Source organism: Schistosoma mansoni, chromosome 4 (genome assembly GCF_000237925.1).
Source record: "Schistosoma mansoni strain Puerto Rico chromosome 4, complete genome".
In the NCBI taxonomy this organism is placed as follows: domain Eukaryota; kingdom Metazoa; phylum Platyhelminthes; class Trematoda; order Strigeidida; family Schistosomatidae; genus Schistosoma; species Schistosoma mansoni.
The window spans coordinates 5,912,210-5,934,286 of record NC_031498.1 but is presented as its reverse complement, the minus strand read 5'-3'; the positions used below and the strand labels follow the sequence as shown (position 1 = coordinate 5,934,286).

The window sequence follows — 22,077 nt, the reverse complement described above, 5'->3', positions numbered from 1 at the left end:
TACTCCTTAACATATTGTTTCATCATGAAGTAAGTTACTCCTAAATCTACATAAAGGAAGTCTGTTGGACCGTTTTAGAATTTATTTCCTCTGAAAGCTCAGTACACCAACGCGACTTTGTATACTGGCCTTGCTTAACAGACGCTGACCAGGATATTGCAAATCGATGTCCATTAATTAGTGCCCCGACTCCTCATTTGGGGACTAGAGAGAATACACTGCTTTGCTCAAGACTTTTATTAGTTCCTTTAGGTAAGGTTGCGTATTTCTATGTCTAATAGAGGTGTGAATAAGTCGTTTTGGAGTTGTCCTAAGGTGTAGCACTCTATGTGGTAAACGGATGAATATTATGTAAGATGGTGCAGTTGTGCTACATACATCTCGGCGAGAAAAATTTATACAAATAATGTAAACTCTGAGTAACATATATGACTGATTTCTTTCAGTGGCTTCAGTATACACTGTGAGCATCTCACACATGACAATACATAAACCTGTACTAAGCATATATACCCATTAGAAATGCCGGTCTACTTTCCCAAATTGCTAGGAACACAAAAAGAAGTGATCAGAGATCATTTAATATTTTACCAGAAGATTGGTAATGCAAAGAGTACTTTTGGTCGCACTTCATAGTGAAAGAATGTCCATATAATTCAGCTCCCCTGATTATTGTCTGAGTATCCGTATAATTAGGGTAGACATACATTTTATTGTTGGCAACGATCACCTGTATAATTACGTTGTCCTAGATTCAGAAGCTGTAAGGCATTGCTACAAGTATAGACTACAAGAAAACGGAGTGCTTGCTTTGTAGGAGGACTTCATGAGTACATGTCATTTGCAACTACCAGAACAACACTTTTCCTACATGCTGGAAAACTTTTGAGGCACTTTTGAATTCATCCTATGTCAAGAACGTTTGAAATAGGATTGCCTGACGAGAACTATCGGTTAAGTCGGTCGAACTACTCTCAGGAGTACCTAAAGCCGTATTAGTCTTGAATAAATGGACAAAAAATTACATCAGCCGCCAAAGGATAAAATACGCTAGCCTTAGTTCGACAACCTAAGTATGTAATATCGAGGATTTTTTCAGCTTAAAGACAGACATGTATATAGCTATATGCCGTTCGGCGCTTTCTGAGATATTCAGGTCTCCTAAAGGTATACAGACCACAATCTTAGTCTAGCTTTTATCCTGTACTTATTTTGCTCCCCCAACACTTCTACTACGTATTTGACGTTGACCTCTCTCTCCATTCATTACCAGTTGTCTATTTGTTCCCTGGATTTGTAAAGCCTTAATAGTGAAGGCTTATGATGTGTGTGACTGAAAGCATTAGGTCGTTTTTAAGACCAGAGTCATTTGAAGAAATTATCAAACAAATCTTGGACACCGAACAACCAACTGTGGCCTTGGCGTCGGTCAGACTTACTTGGATTGTACGGTATCGGTTGGTGTTTCGGTTATTTTAAGTAGTGACTGAAATACTAGCTTACTTACAAGGTTAGAAGGAAAATGCTAATTGCTTTCTCAGAATTTCCAAGTAAAGTTGTGTACATAGGCTAAAAGTTTTCTTTAATATTCCCTCGGTTTCAGTGAGATATTTCCCTAAAATAGCTACTGTGGTTGAAGAGGGACCATTTCACGGGTGTTTAACCACAGTATGGTTTCTTTACCGACTTTCTAATATTTCGATCTTCTTTACAACAAATATGCTATTTAAAAAGGACAGTGGTATTTTTCCTCGTTGAGTAAATTCTATTGTTTTGACCGTTATTAACGTATCAAGACTACTGTTTTTATACTTTGATTGAATTTCTTTCAGTTAATGTATTCTATTAAAGTATCATTTTTGGTATCCTAAATAGTTTTATCGTCGGTACTCCAGAGTACCTTTGTTTTTCTATTGTGTCTGTTAGTACTTTGGCCCTATTTATAGTTTTTTCTACTTGTAGTCAACACTCACTTTCGCATTCTAAAATGACTGGAAGATGCAACAAAAGCATTTGCCACCACCCGGGATGTCGATATCCTGTTGATAGCGGCATGCAGTGCGATGAGTGCAAAGGTTGGTACCACGAAGCTTGCACGAATCTAACACCTGCAGCTTTCAAGCGGTTCAGTAAAAATGGGTGCGTATGGCTATGTCTACAGTGCTGTTTGGATGCAAATAGCCTGTTAACCGAGGCCATCTCAATAGTAAATGCCGCAAAAAAGTGTCTCGGCAAGCGCGGTCGGGATACATCAGTCAGAACTCAATCTGTTGACACGCAGATTGACACAAGGCAGGCCCAAGTGAGTCCAAAAAATGCCGACCCACACTCTACAAAGGAGGAAGAACATCCTCCAAAGAGGTCTGTCACAACCAGAAACTCGCGCAAAAAAGTCTCTTCTGTCCCTCGTATCAAAAATGTTACCCAGAAGGGAACTTCCGGAAGCCGAAACCGCAAGGTTCGATCGGTTTCCAGCGCGAAAGATGACTTAATCTCCCAAGTCGTCCTGAACCTTCTGGAATCCCACAGTACGCCTGACGCGACTGTGGTTACCACTCCAAAGAACGTTGGCGATTGGGTACGGGTCGTAAGAAAAAAACGCCAAAATGACGTAAAAGGAAATCATACCCCCACCGAAAGGGTCGACAAGCCGAGGTCTGATCACAGCGACAGATCAGTCATTCTCCATAGAGTCAAGGAGAGTGACGGCTTAGAACCGAAAGCTCGTTTTGAGCATGACATTGTGTTGATAAAACAACTACTGAACCAAGTTATGCCCAAAAACATCCCCGGAGTCACCTTGCTAAAGGTGTATAGACTAGGAAATCTAGCGCATCTGAAACCAAATCAGTCTAGACTACTCAAAGTCGTTTTCAAATCCCCAAACGAACGCGACTTAATCTTAGAAAATGGACACAAATTAAAGGGTTCAGGAGTTTTTCTCCATAAGGACTTACCGTTGGCGGACCGTGTTAAAAGACGTGAAGCCGAAAAGGAACTACAGCTCAGATTAGACGCTGGCGAAAAAGACCTGAAAATTGTAAATTTTCGGGTTGTGAGGCTTCGACAGAGGATGATGCCGAAGCCACTCTGGGTGAAGCACGAGGCCACCTAAATAGGCTTCGGATCTGTTATACCAACGCCCGGAGCTTACTAAATAAGCTACCGGAACTAGGTGTACAGATTGACTCAACTAGGCCAGACATAATCGCAGTCACAAACATGGCTGACGCCGTCTATAGATAGTAGGGAACTTGATTTCGAGGGTTTTACATTAGTAAGGGCCGATAGAACACAAACGCGCAAAGGAGGGGGAGTAGCTCTATTCATTAGAAATGCTATTCCATCCACCATTATCGACAGTGTATCCCATGAGAGTGGGACGTATGAATTAGTTTGCTGCCGCCTGAAATGCAGGGGAAAAGAGTTGCTACTTAGTTTGATCTATCGCAGTCCAAGCTGTGAGGCAAACGAGGTCCTGCTAAGCAGTTTCAACACTTTATCACGAAGTGATCGATGTCTAATCCTAGGAGACTTTAATGCACCCATGGTGGACTGGGGAAATCTGCGGACTGAATCGTCAGCAAATTCCTTCGAACAGGAACTAGTTGTTGCGGTAATCACATGTGCCCTAGTGCAACACGTGAAGGAAGCAACTAGGTACGACCCGGGTTCTGCATCATCCTTACTAGATCTTATATTGACTCATTATGAGGATGATGTTGCAAACCTGGATTACATGCCACCCCTAGGCAAAAGTGATCATGCAGTTTTAAGCTTTGACTTCCATATAACTGTCGATCACGAGTACGCTTCAGCTCAATCCAGACCTAACGTTTGGAAAGCAAACATACCAGACATCATGAAATCAGCATCATCAGTAGATTGGAAAATAGACCCAGAGTCATCAATCGAAACGGCTTGAGACGTATTCCGGAATTTATACTTAAAAGTTACCGCCCCCCACATCCCTTGGACTACACCTAAGAGACCGAGAAACTCCCCACCGTGGTTCAATAGGGAGGCTCGCATCCTTCTCCGTAAAAGAAGGAAAATGTGGGACAGATTTAGGTTACTGGGGACTGACGGGGCAAAATCTCAGTATCAAAAGGCTCGAAATACCTGTGTCTCAACCCTCCGTAAGGCCAGAAAGCTGTACGAAGAGAAAATCGTTAGGGAATCCATAGAATGCCCTAAACGCTTGTATTCGTATATAGACCAAAGGACAAAAAGAAGAAGAAATGTTCCTTCACTATGGGGAGACAGTACTGCCACATCACTAGTGGAGGACGACTTTGGCAAAGCTCAAGTATTCTCTAAATACTTTAGCGATGTATACACCATAGAAACACCCTTCTCACCAGTCCATGAAAATCCCCCCACACAAGCACTGGACAGCGTAACCATTAAAGAACTCGATGTCTTTGGTCTGCTAGTTAAGCTTGACATAGGTAAATCCACTGGACCCGATGAACTGCATCCTAGGTTACTAAAGGAATTAGCTAACTTTGTTGCGAACCCTTTAAGTGTATGTTTTAATCTATCCGTAACCCAGGGTCGTCTACCAAAAGACTGGAAGAACGCCATAGTAAGTCCAGTCTTCAAAACAGGTACAAAACATAAGCCTGAGAATTACCGACTAATTAGCCTAACTAGTGTGGTTGTTAAAATCTTAGAAAAGATTATTCGGGAGGAACTGTTAAAGTATCTCGATGAAAACCGGATCCTCTCCGAAAAGCAGCATGGTTTTAGAACAGGTTACTCTTGTCTCACAAACTTATTAGTCGCTCGTGAAAGCTGGTGCGCTCTTAAGGACCAAAAATTACCTATAGACGTAGCTTACATCGATTTCAGCAAAGCTTTCGACAAAGTTCCGCATAACCGGCTGTTATATAAGCTAAGGAATGTCGGGATTGAAGGCAATCTATTGATGTGGATAAAAGACTTCCTAGTTGGGCGCCGACAAAGAGTAAGGGTGAACTCCAAGTTGTCTAGCTGGGAAACTGTGCTTAGTGGAGTCCCCCAGGGTACAGTTTTGGGGTCAGTGTTATTCCTCCTGTACGTAAATGATCTCCCTCGTCTACTATCGTCATCGGTCTTACTCTATGCTGATGATGTCAAGATATGGAGAGCGATACAAAGCAAGGGCGATAGCTTAGAACTTCAAAATGACCTGGAGAGATTATCTGAATGGTCCCAAACCTGGCAATTGCCGATAAACACTTCCAAGTGTATTGTGATGCATATTGGCCACCAGGGTACAGATACATACACGATGAATAACATTGAGTTACCTATTGTTCAGGCACACAATGACTTAGGCGTCATCGTTAGTCAAGACTTAAAGACTACTGCACACTGCCGTGCAATAGCCGCCAAAGGTTTTAGGACTTTATGGTCCATACGCAGGGCTTTTAGGCATCTTGACGCTAAAACGTTTCTGACTCTGTATACAGTGTTCGTACGCCCTAAACTTGAGTACTGCATACAAGCAGCTAGCCCCTGCCTAAAAAAAGACGGTGAACTCTTGGAAAGGGTTCAGAGAACAGCAACTAGGCTGATTCCCGGAATAGCGAAGCTCCCGTATGGTACTAGACTGACCAAGCTAAACCTATTCCCGCTGTCATATAGAAGAATCAGAGGCGACTTGATTACAGTTTTCAAATTGCTTAATGACAAATTTGCACCTGATATGCCCTCATTTTTCTTGTCTTCCAAAACAGAAAATCTACGAGGACACTCCAAAAAAGTTCACAAGCCCCGAACGAATTACTTGTCAGCTGACTACCGACTTTCCCATCGAATAATCAACGAGTGGAATTCATTACCTCAGCACGTGGTTGAGGCTCCATCCGTCGACTCCTTCAAAAGAAAGTTGGATCAGCTGAGAGACCATCATGGCCAGGACTAACACAGGCCATCAAGCCTCCTGTCCTTTCCAAACTGAAACTGAAACTGAAGTGATAGATTTGTCATAGTTGACTTTCTCAGTTGGCGAAAAGCTCTTAGCCATGGGGTTCTGAGCTAGTGTCAGAATTTATGACAAGTTATTACATATATTATATATATGAGAACGGTCGTTAGGAGTTGATACCCAACTTTTTGGCCCCTAATTGTAAATGGCTTATGGTTTACAAACTTTTCAATAATAACCCCCAGTTGTCCTCGATTTTGTGTATGGCAGTAGCATAGTCTTTCATTCCCATTGAGACATGTGCTAGTTTTACATTCGATTCCATATCAAAGAAATCTCTGTATTTTCTTGTAATCTTTGATAATTTCTGATGATTTTCAGTGCCTTTGGTGCCTGACAAACTAACTACAATGATTGGACTAGTCAACACGCCTGTTGTCTCAATATGATTTCTCTATCCTGTCTACACAGATAACCCTATCTTATTACGCGAAAACATTGAAAGAACACGATTTGTATTTATTTAGCTATGGAGATTAGTTTCTAAGTGTAATATATTGTAGGTAGATGTGTTTCAGACTTTGGAGTACTTAGTTTTCATCTGAGGTGCGGAATCTAATCCCTCTCAACTACATCGATTTGAACAACTGAGTGGTATTACTAGCTCCACATGAAGTTTATGAAAGTACTCAGTACGGCGAAACTTCTACTATTCCGCCTTTTTTATATGAATAAGAAAGGTCCGCCTAGGGGAGTTGGAAAACTGATTCCGAAGTAATGAGGTATATAGGCTACACAGTCACAAAAAAGCGAATGAAGTGTAAATCTATTTCGGTCACCGAGTAGAGTGGATTTACATCTCTTGGGTTGCTCCACTACCTCACTGTTTAGACATCTACGTTCAAAGGGTTAGAGAGTGGCTTTTTTTAAAAAAAAAACTAATCTAGTTTTCGTCCCAGGGCTTCATCCTAGCTCAGACGCAAATATAATGATGGTTGAGCCTTCATATGACTATTTAGGTTTGTTTTACCCATTCCTGTGTGCCCTGTTGTATGAAGCTCCACACGTCCGATTGCTCAAGTTCCAAGCTAAAAAGATAAGTCTTTAGATTTCTGAAAGGCTAGTAAAATATTTCGTGCGTTTTTAAAATTTTGTCCCTATCCATATAACCAAATATAGTCAGTTGCGTATACAGTTAGTCACTCTTGATTTGTAATTGTTGGATATTCGAAAAATGTCCACGTTTTATATATTCTTCATGTTCTGATATTTTTCAGGAGCTTATAGTCTCGTTTACTCCAATTCCCCGAAGTGTATTCAAATAACCCTTGAATTCCTGTACTTGTTGGTGCAAAGTACTAATCTAATGTATAATGCTATCTTCTAACCTGATCACGTGCTCAAGAGGTACTTTCTTTATACCTGTTCGGTATTACCTGATGAGAAAGAGTTATGTGCCACCGGTACTTGAGCCTGGTGTCTATCCACATCCGAAACGTCAAGTGCCGGAATGTGGTCGGAAAACATTCAAAGAAAGAATCAAAGGTGAGGTACTTAAGCTACGTAAAACATCAGTTTGTGACAATTTACCGATTTTGTTTGTATATAGTATCGTTTTGTTTGAGCAATTAGATAACGACAAAATACCAAAACTTGGTATAGTACAACGTTGTTCTATGTATTATACCCAAAATTCGATCTGTTTTCCCATTAATTACGAGGGAAGATCAGAGAATGTGATGGTGCTTCATATTTATTGTATCTTTGTGAATTAGTTTGTTACTATCTAGTAGAGTTTCGCTTTTAAGACTGTCTTGCGCTTTCTTTGTATTTCAATCAAGAACCTCAAAACATTCAACCAAACTGGGCATTTCAAATCAAAGATGACCTATATATCCTTTTTGGATCTAAAAATTATTCTTCACAAAACCTTTGTAATAATCAACTATGCTTGCTAAGGTATTTCTAGAAATACATTAACTAGTTTACTCCTGATCAATTAGCTATATTAGAGAAATATCTCCTATTGATCAGTATGGCTTGATTTAAATTGTTGCTTCGTGATCATTTAAATTGGTGTCTAGTGACTGAATGTCGGTTGCTCATAAAAACTAGTTTACTTGCAAGAGCCTCAAAACGAACTGACATCAAAAGATGAAATTATTAGCATGCTAAAAATTGTTTTTACTCAGTAAAGTAACACATCTGTGCACGAAGTATAAGACAAAATAAGCACTAGAGTTTACATTTATGACCTTTTTGAAGCTATATTATCTGGCAGTCATTGAACAAATTGTCATATTACAAAATCGTGGTTCTATGTAGACACTATTCTAGGTGACATAAACTAGTATAATAGGCAGCAGTTCGCTCTGTGACTGTGGAATAATACGTGTGGAAATAAAAGATATGTGTAGGTTGAGAGTATTTTGTAATAAATATTTCCGGAGCTGAACTTGAAGAGGTTATCTTGTCGGACTTTTTCAGTATCTGGTAGCGTGCATACAGACACTTCGACACGCCGAACGATAATTTGAATTCGGACATTTTTTAGGAGTGGGAGCTTCTGTCGACTCTTTTCAGCTGAATAACAACGATAAATGTAAGTAGTAGGTATTTGACCATAGATATTTTGGCTTGTGGTTGCTCACTGATTAGTCCTAACGTTAGGTTTAGGTTATGCAATGAAAAAGACATCGATTTATGAGGCTATGAATCTTAACCTACTCAGGTGTTTGACAGATGTGTTGCTGATGCCAAGCCACAGCGACGTGAAATCCTAGTTGGCGGAGAAGTAGTTTGCGAAATGGTAAGGAAGTACAGATTAATGTATAACAGTGGCACAATTGCGTTCATTCTGTATCCTCTGAATCTTAAACTGTATCATTACATAATTTTAGTCCTTATGTTTAGCTATGCTTCTCTTGTAATCAGCAATGAAAACCAAATTTATTTCAAAATCCCACTCTATATAACAACTAAACAAGAATTTGACAAAATGGGGAAATACTAAGGTAAAAAAACACCTTGCAGGTTGATGTTGCTTGTTAGATTTTAGCTGAGAAGTCCTAAATTTCACTTTTATTTGTGGATATCCCGCAATCCGACCAGTATTTAGTGAAAGAAAATCAAGATTTAGTAAAGCTAGCTAAGAAATTATCCGGTAGGAATTCTTGTTGCTTAGTGATCTATAGGTCTAGTTACAAACTGCTGGCTTATCTGGTTTAAGTCGGTTTACCTTTGCTTAGTTTACTTGGATGTTCTTTTTAGTTTATATGCGATTAACGTGCTTTAAAACGCTTCTCCGTATAGTTACAAATTAGAAGTTAAGAACTGAAATTTCTCCAGAACAGTGTTTACGCATACTTTTTTTTCTCATGGTATTTAGAATTAGCTATGAAACCAAACGATCTTTCATCATTGGAATCCGTTGACATTGGATTACCGTACGTTTTCCCTAAAGAATCAACAATTTTGAAGAGACTGGATCTGGAACCTCAAGCCCGTAAAAGGACACTACAAGTCCCACTTGACGTAATTCATTCACCGAGTGAAGATAATGAAGCCCCAGTTCGTCGGCTAAATGTTGCGCAGCATTACGGTATCTTTAACTCACTTTTTGGACCGCCTCATATCTTCGTCCCTGTTGTGAATTTCGAAATCGAGTATTTAAAACCAGATGATGAGCCTGATATTTCGGACGAAGGCAAATGTAATGAGCGGTCGACTACATATGTACAACCCGTGTTTAGTGGAAATCTAATATCTGCCAATATAGCTATGGTTAGTTGGTTACATTTTAGACCACTTTACTATACCTACCTTTAGTCTAATACTTGATGCTTTCACGTTTCATTTGGAGTTTTTGCTATGCAGAAGGTTAAGAGTTCATTTTCATATTTCAGTCGTTTGCAATTTCTCATTCTTATTTCTTATTCAGATTGATCATTGATAATATTCTAAAAATTAACGCAGGCATAAAATATTCATTTTGTAAAGAGACTTCATGAACCTAAATATTCTAATATTACTATTTGGTCACCTACAGACCAAACAAATTTTATCATCATTTGACCGTTTCGTGCGCTACTGTGACCAATTGTAAGCCAAATCACCCATCTCCAATCACTAATCACGGTCTTTGAGCGGACTCCAATCAAGTAATCTGAATCTAATGAAATAGTTCAACCTAACAGTCAGTAATTCCAAGGACTGATATCACATCTTCTTTTGACCACCACTAGCTTTCTACCATCCTACTTCTACGCCAGTCAGCGTTCCACGTTGTAGTAGGAGGTGAGTGAATGTACACAATGGATGTCCTAGCTGATGAGGAATTACCTCTTTGTCAAACGACTCACTGAATTTGTCTATTGTTCTATCCCTAACCTCAGTACTGTTCACTTCATCGTTCTAGCATATGTGAGCGATGTTTTGAAGAGACCTATGACCAAATACCAGTAACCTGCGATTGTCCTCTAATTTTCAAGGCCATACTTCACAACCATGAACTAAAGTAATGAAATACTGAGAATTATACTTTTCTCTTGATTGAGAAATGGATATCTCTCCTGTATAACTGGGGGTGCAAGTTGACGAAGAATTCTAAATTAGCTTTCTAGATGTGCCTAACGTTTATGAACTACCAAACTATCAGGGCTGAAAGGCTTCAAAGATAAGTGAGGTGGGGAACACGCTCAACTAATCCATTCTGAGTAGTCATTTTAGGTGATAGTTCAGACTAATCCTCAAGCTACAGTGTGTGCCTAGAGGGAGACTAATGCATCCTAAACATGCTTGAATCCTCCCGTTTCATTGCTTGCGTTCTGAATACTGCATTATGTCAGTATCTTTACTAGGATGACATCCCATCCAATCATACTGAGTTTATATACCCATCAAACTGACCACATCGTACCATAAAATAGAAAATAACATTTGTACAAGAATCAGCCAAAAGTGGCTGTGAATGTGGGGAACAGTAATTAATAGACTAGGTATAATTCGAGAACGGTAAATCATATAATAATACTTCATAGGTCAAAATGAAGCCTATAATAATAGGGACATGCCCCCAAATGCCCTGGTACGGCCGAGAGTGGGGAGAGTCCGCTCTCCCTCTCCAAATGCTCTCACATGGCCACGCGTATATAGCCCCTGCCAGGGAAGTCCTACTCACTGCCTTCTCGTGGCGGGGTTGTTGTTTACGAAAGTGAGAGGACGAAAAGCGAATGTCCGGCACTATAACCGGGTTGGTGGATATGAAGGATCCACCTAGGGGAGTTGGAAAACCCTGATTCCAAACCAATGGTGCACATGGGCTCCAGTATCCTGAAGGAACAAATGGCGAATGAACCAGTTATTGGTCACCGGCTACCATGGGACTGCATCTCCTCACGATGGGTTAAACCTATAGGTCAAAGGCTCGGGGTGTGGCCCCCTAAGAAAACCACCTGCTTCGGTTTGGGCACCTGGGCAGTATCACAGCCCTCACGCAAATAAGTGAAATGGAACATTCATTTGACAATTATATTCTCGTTCATACTAGAAACAAATCAATTTGCATTATTACTATTATTATTATTGTTATTATTAGTCTGGCTGTAAAAGGTCGGATCTACAACGCGTCGGTGAGAGCAGTTTTGCTCTATGCTTGTGAAACCTGGCCTCTCCGAGTTGAGGATGTTAGACGTCTCTCTGTGTTCGATCATCGTTATCTCCGAAGGATTGCTGACATTCAGTGGCAACACAATGTTAGTAATGCAGAGGTTCGGCATCGTGTGCTCGGGCGCAGAGACGATAATTCAATTGGTGTCACCATCTTGAAACACCGACTTCGGTGGCTTGGACATGTTTTACGAATGTCGTCCCAGAGAATTCCACGTCGTGCATTATTTGCCGACTCTGGGACTGGTTGGAAAAAGCGGAGAGGAGGTCAGTGTATGACATGGTGTCGTGGCATGAAAGAAAGCTGCAAAGGGCTAGCTTCTGTTGGTCCTTCACGACTCCCTGGTTGGGGTCCGAGAGATGGTGCAACACAGTGACTAGAGACGTTATCAGATATGGCTCAGAATAGAAGCCAGTGGCGATTCTGCTGTAACCTTCTTCTACTTTCTTCATAAAGAGTGGCTATAACTTTCCTAACTGAAAGAGCTCTTCTGGTTGTACATTTCAGTTCCCCCCATCATTACTCTTCTCCTTTTCTTTTTTTCCTTCTTTTATATATACGCATCTTCTTCCTTCTCCTCCCATTCTTTTGTGTGGCGCACATGTATCCGGTGCCCTTTGTACCAATATATATGTGATTAAATAAATAATAAATAAATAAATGAAAATTGTACAATAAAAATATATGTGTCATATCGGTTCATAAATAGTTCTGAAAACTTACTATTCATAATTCTAATCAGGCCATAACATTTTCCAAAATTTTTTTGTAGAATCCTCCATTTATTAACTTGTCTGCAGCACCAAACAATTTCTACTGGACTTTGTTGATGACATGTCCGGACGAACCCATTGGCAGCGATAGTTGTGAACCATCTAATGAATATATTCACTGGATGGTGTAAGCTACTTTATTTATGATAACTTATTCGTTAGGAAATCTTTTATACACTGATATTATTTAGTGGTTGTCATCGGTGAGAATGTATATTCACTCGATTGGTCTTTGCTAATAAACCAAAGCCAAAAAGCTGTTTGATGATGCTCCAACTTACCTCTACACTAGTGTCTTCTTGGTTGCTTATAGGTTCCTTTTCATTCCATAGTCATAATTAGATTGAAGTGAGGTTGTGACGACTAGGTACAAACGTCGTAATGATGTATTTGTGCTCTCTTGGATAATTAATCAGGTAATATTTCAGGTTGTCGCATTTTAAAGGTGTAGTACTTTAATCATAATGTATTGTTTAGATGGTTAGAATATACAATTGGGTGTGGTGCCTTCCACCTTTGACATTGGACTATCTCACTGTTCATTCAAGCGGACAAACGTTATGAAAGTTAAAACAAATGTGTATTGGCCTTGTTTACCATATTTCAATCACTGGACGAACTTCGTTGGCTTGCATTTGACTTGGTGTTGTTTTCTGTCCTGATGTCCCAGAAAATAATTTTCCGAGCACCTTTTGGTTCAAAAGAATCTATCGCAGTACACTTACGTTCTTGATTTTTCTACTTGATATTATCAACACCCACTATATATTCGTCTCTAAATTTTGTTCTCGAAGGTTTTGTAGGTGTAATGTTGGTACCGGAATATATATTTAGTTAGCGAGTGTTAATATCAATACAGGAGAAAAAGAAGTTTTATTGCTTTTAGTTAGCAGTCTTCAGAAGAGACAAATTGTTGTTCTACATTTGCAACAATCCTCATGAGCTAGAATCATTCGTCAGTTTAAACACTTATCATTTGAATGTACGTACTCGTCAAATACATTGTTCGTTTTATTTCTAAGTTTAGAAAAGTTGACTAAAAATGTCTGATACCCATATACACGTATCCTACGTAGTACCATTCTCAGTTAATATCTGATAACGTTAATCGTATTTATCTATGAAACACTCGTGTAATATGCCATTATATTTACAAAAGTTATTCTCTATTGAACTGTGAAGATCACGTGTTACACACAGCTACATAGATATCATCTGAAGCTTGGTGTCTCTTTGTTGTTGTTGTGAATTTCCAATATATAGGACAAATCTACAGTCCATATCAGAAGGTGTTGGTGTTATTGGTGATGAGATTATTCCATATATGCCACCTATACCGTACCAAGGAACTGGCTATCATCGGTATATATTTATTCTTTATCGACAAGATCATGGGAAAATTGATTTAAATCAGTGGAGAAAGGGAAATCCCACTGGATGGTATGTTTAAAATATGAGTCCCCTTTTGATTTTCAAGCTGTTATAGTTATTATTAGAATTCATTTAATTACATGATTAATATTCGTGAAAATTAAATATCCTATGGTTTACTTTCTTAAAATGGTGGAAAGCAAAAGTTGTTATGTAGTTCAACTGAAAGAAATTGAAATATTTCATGGAGTATAATTAGTACATATTGCTAGATATGAAGAAGTTTGGATCATTGAAGTCGGGAGAGAAGAATGATCAAGTATTTTCCGTACGACATACAAGTAGTAAATACCGGTCCACAACCATTGTAAAGAGTGGATGACATAAACTATTTAGGTCTGAAAAGTAGTTCAGGTGGCTAAAAATGTACTAAGACAGGTAGTCAGATTAAGCTGGTTAATGTAATCCGCTTCGACATGAAAAAGAGGTGACCAAGCGACCACTGACTATTCGGTGCTCGGAATTGCTGCTAGGAAATTAAACATATGAGCAGAGAAGTTTACAGAATAAAAAAATGAGATGAAATCAGAACTCGTAACAGTTTCAGGTTGTTGAAGTACTCTCCCAAATGGTTTTTAACTTACCGTGAAAATAACGATTAACCTGTTTTTTTAAAAGTATGCCTTAGACTGGCACTTATGTTTATCCACACATTTACATCTTTGATTTGTGGATAGTTTTCATTACAAGTTGGGATCAGACGACGTACCATTGAAAGCATGTAGGCTTTGGTTTACAACCCCCTAGCAGTGTACAGCTGTAACGTCACACAGGACCAAGTTAAGGACCTTGGGGATTTTTGCAAGGAACAAGATATTACTGAGTCGAAATCTATAGTTTTACACTTATCGCCTCCATTCAATCGGCAATATGCTACAATTACTATCTAATTTCATCAGTATTTGCCCAAGTTTTCTTCTGTCATGCCACAAACAAGATTCACAAACTAGCTAAATACACGAACACTTCGATTGCTTGCGTAGACCAATGGTAAGTGCAAGCAGAGACCATTGGAAATCTTGTAGAAGTACTTTGATTTCTGAACTTATCATATCATATTTACAATGACTCACCAACAAACCAATAAAGTGCTATTTTAGCGAACCATATGCCATTATATAGTAAGACGATATCCAGATACTCAGAGTTGAATAAACTATAGTCTAATTCGTTGTTCTTCCTGGCGCTTATGCTTAACTTTATGACAGATAATCTGATACAGTATTGGTTTTTCGAACAATTGAACTAATTGTATCGATCTTCTTTAATTTTCCATCTTAACTGTCAGTGGTCTTCAATCTGAACGCGGCTTCAGCACATTAGAGTTTTATCGAAGTTTAGAAGATGAAATAACTCCTGCTGGTTTAGCATTTTTTCAGTCAGTCTGGGATGAAAGTGTGCGATCTTATTTTCGCTATAAACTTGGTAAGCTGCATTGTCCCCTTTATGTTTATTTATATCAAGTGTATTCTTTGCATATTTGACCGTTCAGCTGACAAATCCTTGATATAATGATACATCCTGGATTTCACTGTTAGTCACACTCCGTATGTTGTAGAACTTGTTTTAAAGTGGTCAATGTCAAGGCAATTCTCTCATGATGCACATATACCAGCAATGACTGATCCAAGTCCAGCCCTGATTATAAACAACGGAGTATTACAAACTCTTATTAATAGTATATTTGGCCATTAGTTTTAAGATATAGCTCAGAAAATTAGTTTGGATAATTAGTGATACCTGGCTACAGAAAAATGGGTACTTGAACTGTAGTTCAAATGTGTAATCTCTCTGCTTGAATTTGAGTGACTAAATCAGTAATCTGTAGGTCCAGCATTGTATAAAAAAAGATACCTATTACATTCAAGGATTAGTGAGATACATTAATACTTTACGACAGTTGATTGTCTGTTTTTTGAGTTCCCACTCCCGATCTGATCAGGAATGTAACATTTTGTTCGTAATAGTTAGGTAAATACTATAGAGCAAGTGTCAAGTCTGCTCACTTGAGACATGGAATATTATGTTTCAGCCGTTTGGGTGATATATGCTAGACAATGTTATATCGGTGCTTTGGATTTGAAATCATATCGACCCATACCTAATGTCATTCAAAATCTAAGTTTTCACCTTCATATTTCTTTCCATAGGGATCAAACTACTTAACCAGTTTCAGTAACACAACTTGGTTTTTTAAATTTTTAAGCTTTTCACTTTTAACTTGCAGACTCACCAGAACCAGTCTTTGAAATTCAATTCCCAGATGCTCGTTTGCCACCTCAACAGAAATTTCCAGTCGCTGATACATGGAATAAACCTCGTCGCCACCCTCAGGGTATTCCTTTGATAAGAGAAAGATATGGTGTGCACAGTGATGTATCTTTTGATGTATACTTGGATCGTTATCGAGATCGTAAAGAATTATACGAGGAGATAATTCACGAACGATTAGCAAATGAAGGTAATCCTCTTGATCCAGAAGAACCTCGTCGTAAAATATATGAATATCCAGCTGCTGTTCCGATTCCTCCAAAAATGCCTAGTTGGTGGGTCAAACAGGAAATGCAGCGTCGCCTACGTCGTGGTAGGTGGAGAGAATTGAATGGACATGACGGTTAATTATCAGTTAATCACAAATAACTAGCTTCAGTTTAAGCCCTTGTACAGCCACAAATATAATAAATATGTTTTTCAATAATTTATTTGGTTTACCTTTTGTTTGCTGGTTAGTTAAGGATCTGCTAAAATATGTATTTACAATCAAAGCTGCTCTTATAATAACTTGGACGGAATTTGTGTTGGTTGACTTCATCTTCCTATTCAGTAAGTTCTGACTTTGGGAATAAGTTGACTTATCTAGATTAGTTGTTAAGCGTGGTATCTGATATTTTATTGGCCATTTAATTTCTTAACGGATCAAGTATAATCCGTTGTTTGGGCTATCTCAATTTTTGTCTTAAAGTTTACTTACATTTGTGTGGTTATTTATTTACAACCTACTCTTTCCGAACACACTTCCGGGTATTGTACTCTCTGGATTTCCGGAGGAGAATGTATAAAAATTAGTATCTATGTTCTCGAGTATTTTTTCACACAGTTACCCAAAAAATCCTTTTAAATCATCTGCAAAATAAAACGTTCTAGTTATAAGGTAATCAAAAGTTAAATCTTGTTGATAACAAAGGTACTGACAATTAACAGGTCCAGGCTGCTACTTGATATATTAAAGCGACATGTTCAATTTCTCATTGTTTTAGCCGTCCACTTTGTCCACATCATTATTAGTTGTTACTTCACTGTTGTCACTGTCACCTTTTTATGCAAAAATCAAGGGATCACCTAACTCCGATGCTTCTCGTTTGTAAATAATTTTTATTCATGTTAGATTGTGTATTACTTCAACCGATTCCATTAATTTATGGATTACTGTTTAGCCCCTACTTTAAACAGTTTTCCACTCTATTATTTTGTTAATAAAGCATTAGCAATATAAATAGTTGTCACCTGTTAGTAGTGACAATAAATAAAATTCTTCAGATTTACGAAATGTCGTAATCCTGAGTCCCGTGCAATTATTTAAAATCCCGATAAACTGTTAGATACAATTTTTAAACCTGAATTTACTAGGGACTTGAACGATATTCATTTACTGATTCGGTCACAGAAAATGTAAGAAATTCCGTCTCTAAACTTCACATCAGGATGTTAAAAGAAAATCGAAGAGGCTGAAATAATGGCCATACAAATTGTACAAAAGAACCAAAAACAACACGCAAAGGAATATTGCATTTCGTCATGATCCTTATATGCACCATAGGCATAAATAGATCGTTGCCCGATATAAAGATTCATCACTTATCAACATCAACATATGAATGGGGTGTAATGATTTTGGTTATTATTGCCGCTGAGTGAAAATGTATTTTCGTGATTTACGAGGTTTATGATGAGAAAGTCATAAGAGTTGTGTGATATAAAGATCAAAAAGTGAGTATTGTAGAAACGAAGATAAACAGTGTGATAGATGATTGGTTTTTATTCTACTCAATGATCATTTTATGGAGAAACTCTGTAAATTGGTCTTGAAGACTACTGAAATCAGTTGTTTTTTTATTCCATGATATCTTTTTGTGGCTTTAATAATTCATTCCCATGTATGATTAAAATGCGTTTCTGGGAGATTGTTTGAATAGTTTGTTAGATACATATAATATGCACTTTCTGAATTCCGTTTTCTTCCTCCCGTACTAAGTCGGATATTTTTATCACTCATTGGGTCAGGTATTCATATTAACCCATTACATTTTCAGAATGTTAATGACTGCACATTTTATCAATAATCTTACACAAATTCTGGACAATGGGTGAGTTGATCTGTGTTTAAGAGGCAGAACTTTCTGATGCTTCAAGGAAATTTGGACATTAGTAGGGTTTGTACCAGTGGCTTTAGAAATTGTCCTTTCCGTTAATATAGATAGGATAACGTATGATTGTACGGTGTTATGTTAGGTTAAATGAAAGATGTATTTCGTTCGTATGCACATCGCTATGGTTATATTCGACAAGATTTCAAGAAAGCTTGATCTCAATTATTTTTTTAGTATAAAAAATAATTTAAAATAACCCCAACGAATCGTGATATTTTTGAGTTTTGCGTAAAATATGTTTGGTTGTTTCATCGGTCTAGAAAAATCTAATTTTTAAATCATTGCCTTTCTCTTCAATCTGCCTGTTCAGTACTGTCATTCCATCTGTTGTATAAGAGCAAACATTATATATATATATATATATATATATATATATATATATAACCACTTACTTGAGCATTTACAGACTCATACCATCTTATTTGACTGAATACGTGGTTAGAAAAAAGTAAATATATGCATACCTGTAAGTTAGAAAAAGATACCACAACAGATTAGTCGACTAATTCGACAAAGGGGTGTCATATAAAAAGTATAACTTGATATGTTCTACTAGTTAGCGTTTGTGGTGATTTTCCACTGAAGTTTAATTTCATTTAGAGGTAGATAGATAAGTAGAGGAATTAGTAAAACTGTTTAACCACTTGGGTACAAAAATGTTTGAACGAATTGGTCAGCCTGCTGTCATTTGCTTGGATTCATTTTAAGATGTATTGCTTGATTGAGAAGATTGATTGTTATCATTATTAAGTATCTTGATCTTCTTCATTTTCTAACTTTCTTGCTTTCCTTTTTTGTATGTGAAAAGATACTCGTTTTTGATTCTTCTCCTCTTCTGTTACTTTTAAACACATGACTGAATTTTAGAAAGTTCTTTATCAGTGTTTGCTCTTCGAAACTCCTCATGTCTTTTTTTAAAAATAAAAACTTCATTTCTAAAATAGAAGGTAGTAGTGAGTGGGTAGGTAAGTAGATATAAAGAAACTTCGAATAAATAAATATATTCAATATGAAATGAAAGTAGTAAGCATAACAAAAGACAATAGAAATCATTATTCATTATTATTATCATTTTTGTCTAGAGTATCTGTACTAAAAATAACATAGACTATGAAGTTGATGTGACGAACAATAGTAAGTTATAATGTTTGTTGGTAAGTGATTAACACTTGTGCCTGTCACTCTATATTTACGCTATGAAGCCTACTACTCATCTTGGGGAATAGACTGTCGATCAGAGACTACTTCTATCCTGGGCTCTCCTTTCAGTTGTTGCCAAGTTATTATTATTTATTATTTAAACATATAAATATTGGTACAAGGAAGCACCAGATACATATGCGCCTCACAAATCTCATTTGATTTGTGTGAGGGCCGTGATACTGCCCAGGTGCCCAAACTGAAGCAGGTGGTTTTCTTAGGGGGCCACATACGGAGCCTTTGACCTAAAGGTCTGATCCATAAGGCAGTGGAGCATCGTGAGGAGATGCAGTTCCATGGTAGCCGGTGACCAACGATTGATTCATACGCCATTTGTTCCTTCAGGATCCTGGAGCCCATGTGCACCATTGGTTTGGAATCAGGGTTTTCCAACTCCCCTAGGTGGAGGTTCCGTGTCTACCAACCAGGTTAAAGCGCCGGACATTCGCTTTTCGTCCTCTCCATTTCGTAAACAACAACCCCGCCACGAGAAGGCAGTGAGTAGGACTTCCCTGACAGGCTATATACGCGTGGTTATGTGAAAGCATTTGGAGAGGGAGAGCGGACTCTCCCCACTCTCGGCCGTACCAGGGCATTTGGGGACTGTTGCCAAGTCGTATTTTAAACGTCTCCATGTCTATCTCCGATTCCCGGCGCCATGTATTATTTGGTCTTGAGCTTTTTCTCCCACCTTGGGGATTCTAAATTATGACTCGACTTGTGATGTAGTTTAATGATTTATGTGAAGTATATCCTATCCGCCCCCATTTGTACACCCGTGTTTGGTCTAGGAAAACCTCATAACACACTTGAAATATTGTACGTTATCTAGTTTTTTATGTCGATATATATGATTAAGTAACGATTAACAGTTCGCAAATATTCATTTTCTTTAAACTTTTAGTTATATCACAAAACGTTATTCATAAATTTCGATGCTGTGAAGTATTATTTCTTCAGTATAATTTTTTTCTAAGGGATTATATTTATGAATTTAAAAAGAGTACTATCATTTTTCTCATCTTACAACTGAGCTTTAAACTTGTTACGTCAAATCTCTTTAATTATTATGTACTTCATTCTATTGTCAATTTTTTTTTATCACAACTAAATAGTAATCTATTGAAAAACTAATAATGATAGCTAATCTCTCATTATATTTAAGTTTTAGGTGGAATCACTATGATTTCATTTATAGCTCAATAAACAACTGAATTCATTTATCTTTTAACTAAAATACTATTCCAACTAATTCATGGTATCCTTTTAATCACCAAGCAAGCATGTGATTTATCTGTGTGTTGTGATTATAAATGTTTTGGATTATTAATATCTCTTATTTGTCTATTGAATAATATTTATTGCGTTTTGTTTTTGTGTTGGAGTTTATGTTTATCAAGTTAGATTATTTTGATTGTAAGTGTTTCTCTATGTGCATATTAACAGACAAAAACATTTTGAAAATATCAGTAAATTTGATTATTTTTTTGATATTACAAACAAAATTATCCCATCTATTCTTATTGATACGTGTTTATAAATCTAACTATTCCTATAGAATGAAGGAGAAATTAAGTGATGAAGTAAACTTGTGACAGGGATAGATATTTTTTCGTTGGTGATGTTATGTCCTGTTTATTTGTGAAGCGTTGAAACTTTGTTCAGGATAACCACATAATTGTATTCCTCAAAGAAAAACAAACGTTTTGTTGAGATAAATTATTATGCAACAGGAAATCACAATACTTTCTAGTGATTTGATTCGTAATAAGTTGTTTTCAAAAACTTAGTTTTCTTAATGTGAATTTGGATCCCTGGTAAATATTGCATTAAGATTTGTTTGACTGTCTTTTTCCTAATTTTTTGGTAAAATGAATTTATGTCGAAAATGTCTACTGTTTGAAGATTGGCCTAAATGTCGAGATTCTGAGCATTATTTAGAATGAGTACAGTTTACTCTTAGTAGGATATAGACATTATTTCAGTTATATCCTTGCATACAGGTGTCTATATAGGCAGGTATGAGTGATGATGTGTCATCATTTAGTTGTACACTTATTTTTGTAAAGTGAGAGTGATTCAATTAGTTTTAGCTCACCTAAACTTCTCACATTCACTAGAATTAGTTGCTGATTTTGTTGCCCGCAATATCAATAAAAGCTTCGCTAGTAAACCGTTCAGCTTACAGAACGCGAAATCACATAAAGAACAAGTTGTATGCGTGATACTAATTCGATTTTTCTCGGTAAACGAACGAAGGTCAACGACACAGTGACAGGATAGGCTAATCTAATCCGTTGTTCCAGGCCCCGCTAACTAGAGGAAGAAGTCCAAGGCGAAGTAGGGGAAATATATTCCGTAAGCAGCTGAGTACAAGCAATCGTAAGGGGGAAAAACTCAAACGTATATATACAGCGATAAATTGTCCTTGGGCAGCATTACAAAATAGCACACTCAAAGATTCAACGGACCAATAGCATTTAAGATATTTTACGAGTGGGAAATTCGACTCGAAGGTGAAATGAGCGCTTTCGGCGCGAAAACAAAGAAATTCAGATTTTCGAAATAAATTACAAATTTAGGCCATTTACCAAGTAAGTTCTGGGGATTTAACATCCTCAACAGTATTATGCAAATCGAGTGAGTCAGTCTTTGTGCTTAGGA

General features: G+C 37.6%; 1 protein-coding gene across 1 annotated transcript; it reads left to right on the top strand.

Moving 5' to 3' along the window:
• Window positions 1–1,422: 1,422 nt before the first annotated feature.
• Window positions 1,423–16,453, top strand: Smp_050700 (putative phosphatidylethanolamine-binding protein). The gene is made up of 7 exons (XM_018796638.1): window positions 1,423–1,510; window positions 7,192–7,459; window positions 9,303–9,697; window positions 12,355–12,482; window positions 13,619–13,795; window positions 15,075–15,211; window positions 16,014–16,453. Exons 2-7 carry the CDS (start codon window positions 7,288–7,290, stop codon window positions 16,403–16,405), a joined length of 1,401 nt encoding a protein of 466 aa, XP_018651760.1. The 5' UTR covers window positions 1,423–1,510; window positions 7,192–7,287; the 3' UTR covers window positions 16,406–16,453.
• Window positions 16,454–22,077: the final 5,624 nt, after the last annotated feature.

Bases quoted from the DNA above. Each gene is read 5' to 3' on its own strand.
- Smp_050700 (XM_018796638.1), top strand. From the start codon at position 7,288: ATGCTATCTTCTAACCTGATCACGTGCTCAAGAGGTACTTTCTTTATA. The intron at 9,698-12,354 runs GTTAGTTGGTTA...ATTTTTTTGTAG, and splicing joins TATCTGCCAATATAGCTATG to AATCCTCCATTTATTAACTT. The intron at 12,483-13,618 runs GTAAGCTACTTT...TCCAATATATAG, and splicing joins GAATATATTCACTGGATGGT to GACAAATCTACAGTCCATAT.